The sequence below is a fragment of the Pempheris klunzingeri genome, chromosome 20 (genome assembly GCF_042242105.1).
Source record: "Pempheris klunzingeri isolate RE-2024b chromosome 20, fPemKlu1.hap1, whole genome shotgun sequence".
Classification (NCBI taxonomy): domain Eukaryota; kingdom Metazoa; phylum Chordata; class Actinopteri; order Acropomatiformes; family Pempheridae; genus Pempheris; species Pempheris klunzingeri.
In genome coordinates, this window is record NC_092031.1 from 7,765,107 (window position 1) to 7,771,106 (window position 6,000).

General features: G+C 40.6%; 1 protein-coding gene across 1 annotated transcript in view; it reads left to right on the plus strand.

The window, feature by feature from the left end:
* The window catches only part of cpxm2 (carboxypeptidase X (M14 family), member 2), a 30,322-nt gene extending 24,816 nt beyond the window's left edge, over window positions 1-5,506 (plus strand). Inside the window, exons 11-14 of the mRNA XM_070851546.1 lie at window positions 783-1,080; window positions 1,408-1,547; window positions 2,580-2,679; window positions 4,605-5,506. Coding sequence (XP_070707647.1) covers window positions 783-1,080; window positions 1,408-1,547; window positions 2,580-2,679; window positions 4,605-4,861 — 795 coding nt within the window. The 3' untranslated portion in view covers window positions 4,862-5,506. The remainder of the gene's footprint in view (window positions 1-782; window positions 1,081-1,407; window positions 1,548-2,579; window positions 2,680-4,604) is intronic.
* Window positions 5,507-6,000: the final 494 nt, after the last annotated feature.

A 6,000-nucleotide genomic window follows, 5' to 3' on the forward strand; every position in this document is an offset into this window, starting at 1 on the left:
TCGTAAATTTCAGCATCTCTACAGATAAAGACATCATCAAATCTTATCTTCCTTGTACCGCATCTTTACTAATGTAATTGCCGTTCAGTTTCCAGTGATTTAATCTTCAGCTTACAAATTGTGCCCCTTGTTCTGCACCTCCTCCAAGTTAACAAACAAATCACACAGTGTGGAGCATCCTTCTCTTGAAAAGGGTAAAACAGCCGCGTGGGTTTATCAGCGCCGTCTATTTTGGGAGAAGCGGATGCATTTGCTATTTGTGACGAAGAGGCTGTGAGCTAAAATATACCCAGTGATCTATTAAAAGCTCATCCTCACGAGTGTTTTGACGTTTCAGAGAGTGAGTCACACAGAGCCTCCAGAATAGCTGCTGCAGCTGCAGAGCTGGGATCCCCATCTGTGTTCAGGAAGCTGTGACAACTGTCCTCGCTCGCCTCACTGACTGGTCCAACCAGTGCTTAGAGATAGGAAGGCTGGTTTAATTATGTGAGGACAAACAGCAGGGGCAATTTTATCGATATCCTGATTACAAAATGCAAATACAATGCTTTGAATGCTGGCTGTCTTGATGCCTCTTGATGAAAATGTGTTAATTTTTCAGAATATTTGTGAAATTCGTTTAATCCATGTGGGTGTGTGAACAGGATTTTTGATAGCTCCTTCATTCCCTCTTGAGAGACACTGAAATTGTCTTCAGCATGAGGGAGTTCATTTAGCAACCACTGTACTGAGATGATTGCACAAATTACATTATCCTCCCCTCTCCTGTGTCCCCGCTTTAGGTTGCCGTGGAGACACGGGCTCTGATAACATGGATGGAGAAGATGCCCTTTGTGCTTGGCAGCAATCTCCAGGGAGGAGAGCTGGTGGTGACCTTCCCCTATGACAAAACCCGCTCCCAAGGGGTGACCAGGGAGCAGACCCCCACCCCGGATGACCACGTCTTCCGCTGGCTGGCCTTCTCGTACGCGTCCACCCACCGCCTGATGACTGATGCCAACCAAAGGGTCTGCCACACAGAGGATTTTGCCAAGGAGGATGGCACCATCAACGGAGCGTCCTGGCATACTGCGGCTGGCAGTTAGTGTCCATAGCTGCCCGGGTGTTTTGTCACGGATCCTAACACTGTGTTATGCAGGATTTCTCCGCTCAGCTCTGAGCCTTTGAGCTGTAGCTTTGTTTAGCACCCATGAGCACATCTGCATATTCGGCACTGAACGCCTTTGGCTCTTTCAAAGCTTCTAGGGTTTAGTTTGAGGCGTCATGTAAGATTTCAAAGGCAAACAAATAAAGGCGAAAGTGAGAGTGATTCACATCCGTTTCACTCTTAATTATCACCACAAACTCTGAACAAAATGCTGACCTAAGTTGATGCTCACTTACAGATATCTTTCTCTTTCTTGGCAGGTATGAATGATTTCAGCTATTTGCACACCAACTGCTTTGAGTTGTCGATGTATGTGGGTTGTGACAAATTCCCTCATGAGAGCGAACTGCCTGAGGAGTGGGAGAACAATCGCGAGTCTCTTCTTGTTTTCATGGAGCAGGTACAGAGGCAAAGCAGCCCCCGCAACTCACACATACACACAAGAAAACCAGTGCGCATGCAAACAAGCCACATGAATATATGCTATTTATTATTTTGGGAATATTATAGTCCCTGTTTGAGTTGTTATTCTCACTAAAGTATTTACTTAAAAGTGTTGTATCATCAACATATGAGCTGATTAAACCCAAGGCTGTCTAACCCAGCGTTTCTCGATTTTCCTTCTGGGGACCTATTTTTTTAAAGGTGACAAACCATAGTAATCCAGTTCTCAAAAGGCTTTATCTATAAATCGTGAGAGGAGCGAATTTTTGCAGTTGATTTTTGGAAATGAATGTCCCTGACCATCTTTACTGCCATTCCCACATCTCCTTATATTATCTTAAATAGATAAACAAGCCATTTCGAAGAGATACAGGCTACATTTGATTGTTTGATCACAACTTTGCTTCATGCACATTATTGAAAACATTAACACATGTTAAATGATTTATAAAAAAGACCAAATAAATGCATTCAGAGGCAGTTTCATTGTGTTTATCTCTTTTCATCGATAACAATTTGCACATTTTATTAATGAGACTAAATAAGTGCACAGTTTAGGCACAGTTAACAGACACTCGTCTATAGAAAGGTGGCTGCAAAAATTCTTTAAATAATCGGTTTTGAGGATTTCAAAGGTCTTGTCCTCCAAATTCAGGCAAAATAATTCTGCATTCTCAGCCATATTTTGAGAAGACATGAATGTGACAGGCTTGTCAGCTTGTTATATTGTATTCTCTCTGGTGATATGAACTTCAGATGATTCAGCCCCATGTTTGATTGCAGCCTGTATTTAAATATTGATGCTGGATGAAGAGAAAAAATATGAAACAACGCTTAACTGCTCTGTTACACCGAGGATCATAGATTATACATCATATCATCACGTCATGCAATGTACTTATGCGTTAAATTCAAATTAAAAGTTGATAGGGGGAAATATGGGACAGGATGCACACATGGTTGCGTGGGTCATGCTTTTCGTATGCAGGTGCATCGTGGGATCAAAGGTGTGGTGAGGGACATGCAAGGTCGCGGAATAGCCAATGCCATCATCTCTGTGGAGGGCATCAGCCATGATATTCGCACAGGTACAATATCACATTTCATCTTTTTATGAATAATTTCAGCTATTAAGGGTTCATTGGAGTAAGCAACCAACGGAAAACAGACAGGCTCACTTTAAATATTTGTTCAGTGTCAGTTTGTCTGGAAACAAGCAGTAGTAGTTATTTTTTTTGCAACAGCAGCATGTGGATATTTTTGTCCCTTCATCTTTGAAATTTTACGTGAGTAAGCTTAGATTTTACAATCAAAGCAGTAGAAGCTACCTCAGGGCACATTGACTCGACTGTCTCTACACTTCAGACTATTCCTCAGGAATGAGTCACTCTTAAAGAAAGTTAATATTCCAGTGTAAGATGGTATACAAAGCATAAACAAAGGCAGCTGATGTATCTAAGTAGAGCTGTAGGTTGGAGTCAGACTCAATTCTCAGTCACAGGAAGTGCGAGGGAGGCCTTCAGCTCTGAATTTGACTATTGATTGGGAGTCCTCAAGGCAATCTCTGCTGATGTCTAAAAAATGCAGCCTTCAAAGGCAAAGTAGTTTTGTACTTCGAGCGTGAAATCGAATGTCCAAAAGGACATTAGCCATTATTATTCCTGGAAGTAAGTATAAGTCACGGTTTCCTCTCAGAACCCTTGCAATTCTCACTTGCAGTCCAGAAAGATTTTAGGGTATTCATTTTGAAAATTATACCCTCTCAGCTGCTTTGAATTTGCTTTGGAACCGCACAAACCTTCAAAAGCAGACATTTGCAATTTGCTCTTCCATCAGCTGTAGTCACCGTGAGGGAAGGACAGACAGTCTGGATGCTACTGATGTGCATCGCTATCTGGAAGATGTTTTGCCAGACTGAGAAATGATCAGCTCATTAGCATTTTATTTTGAAACATCTCAGGAAACAATTAGATTCCCCTCTACCATCTGAACGCGAGTAATTTGAGCACAGATGTGCGTGTGGAACTGTTTGGGTCGACTATAGATCAGCAGCAGAGGCAGACTGGCCATCATATTTCATTTGTCTCAGTGTTCATTCAGACGTGTCAGGTGGGTGTTTGGATGACCGAATGGAAGCGAAACTGTCGTTTTTGTGAGTGAGTCAAAGGCTAAAAATACCACAAATGCACTCGTGTTCCCAGGTCACATGAAGCCAGCATTCAGCAGGGAGAGACCAAGAAAATCCAACATGACAAAGCAGAGCTATTTTTAAAAATCGAAATGGGACTATAGAGCACCCCCCCTTCTCAAAAGTAGAACACAAAGAACTCTCCAACTTTTATTTCAGGCTTTAGATGAAGGCTTCTGCGAGGCTTGCTTTTTGCCACTGCTTAGTGGGCTCTTTAAACTCAGCTTTCTAGGACAAGATTTGCATATTGCTGCGGTTGCACAATAATGTGTGACTATTATGCTTGTTGTGGTTTAACTTAAATTCAATGTGTTACCTGAGAGAAAAGTGGGTATTGATGATGTTTGTTCCGCCAGCATAACTGCCCATGTGAATAATCATAATCCATCAATAATCCACGGTTTGTATCTTTTTGTTATAGTAATTAGATTTCGCATATAGGTTTAGGATTCAAATTAGATTTAAAGGGTAACCCAACCTGTTTGTGTCTGATTTCACGCTGCTGAGGCAGCCTGAGACCCATTTCATCCAGCCGATCTTCTCGCTACTGGACAATATTCAAATAATCTTCGAATAGTTAACAGTAACTATCAAATAGTGTTTTTGCTTGCGATGCACATCCCTAATTAAAACATGGAGCTCATTAGTTTTTAACACCTTTTTATCAAAAACCTTTTGCACTGCACAAAATGTTTTATTAGGATACTGCTAATAAAGTTGAAACTTATATCTGGCAGTGAAAACTCAGTGAAAAGTCAGTGAAAAATCAGTGAAATCACATGGCCCACATGGGTGCTAAAAACATTGTTTCCTGCGTGTTTTCAGCTGCCGATGGTGATTATTGGCGCTTACTGAACCCCGGAGAGTACAGAGTAACAGCCAGGGCCGAAGGCTACAGCCTCACCAGTAAGAAGTGTGAAGTGGGCTACGAGATGGGCGCCACTAGGTGCGACTTCGTCATTGGCCGTACCAACCTGTCACGAATCAAAGAAATAATGGAAAAATTCAACAAGCAGCCCATCAGATTGCCAGTCAGGCAACTCCAAGCTCGCAGGTCCAGAGAGAGACGTCTGGGAACATAATGACTGTATGAAGAAGAGGGAGGAAGAATTAAAAACAAACATCTGCTCTGATCAGACTGGGGTGAACTCCAAGCCTGGGTCTGGACCGCTGTCAGATTCCTCCAGAGGAGCTGTCAGTTGAATTAGCGTTTGAAGATTGAAAATGTGGATTAATTTAAATGGGATGCTTTGTTTGGTTTCTTTTGTTTGGTTTCGGTTTTGTTTCATCCCAAGGCATAAGCTGTCTCTGTTCACTGTTCTCATCTCATCTTCTCTTCATATCCACTGTAAACATTTAAGCATTTTACTCTATCAAAGGCCAAGTTTATGTTTATGACCCCTTTTTTCCAGTTCATAAGAGATATTAAGACCTAAGACCTTCCTTCTGACATCAGCTGATATAGCAGATAACAGAATCGAATCACTTTAGAACTTATTTTTTTAAATAAAAGAAAAGAATTAAATATGAGATACCAATAAGGAATCTGCCTTAGCATCTAATTTTAGCCACTGTGAGGAATGGCCATGACTGTCATTATGTATATACTTATTAACTTATGTAACACAGTTATGTAAACCATTACAAAAGCTTTATTATCTGCACCTGTATGATTTCCGGTCCTTTAAACTGGACTCAGTGATTTTGTGTTTCATCGATTAGATTTTTATACACTTTGCTTTTGGCAAGTTATTAAATAAAGACTATGTTTGCACAAATTGAAATTGTTTAATTGCTGAGGTGGAAATGTGTGGATTTTTATTCATGATAAGCACTCTTGAAATCATTCAAGCTTTATTTGTATGGCGACTTTCAATGCTGCATTGTATGTCATTTCCTCATTAATTCATGACAGTCCTTTATCTTATGATTACTTTATTTTCTTATGATTTCCAAGAAGTTTCCTGGAAAGAACTACGTCACATTGTGCTGATTATAAAGAAAACATTTGTACACTTTCAGTTAAATAGTTAAACAGTTAAATGCAATTAAATGAGCAACCTAATAATACACAAAAAATATCAGCGCTTACAACATCTCTGTGCTTTCTTGAGAGGTGGATATGATAGAATAGCAATATATACAGTAGAGTTATATGGGTTGCTCTCTTTTTTAGCTATTGATCTCTTTCAAAGCCACAGGATGCTGCAGCATATCTGGC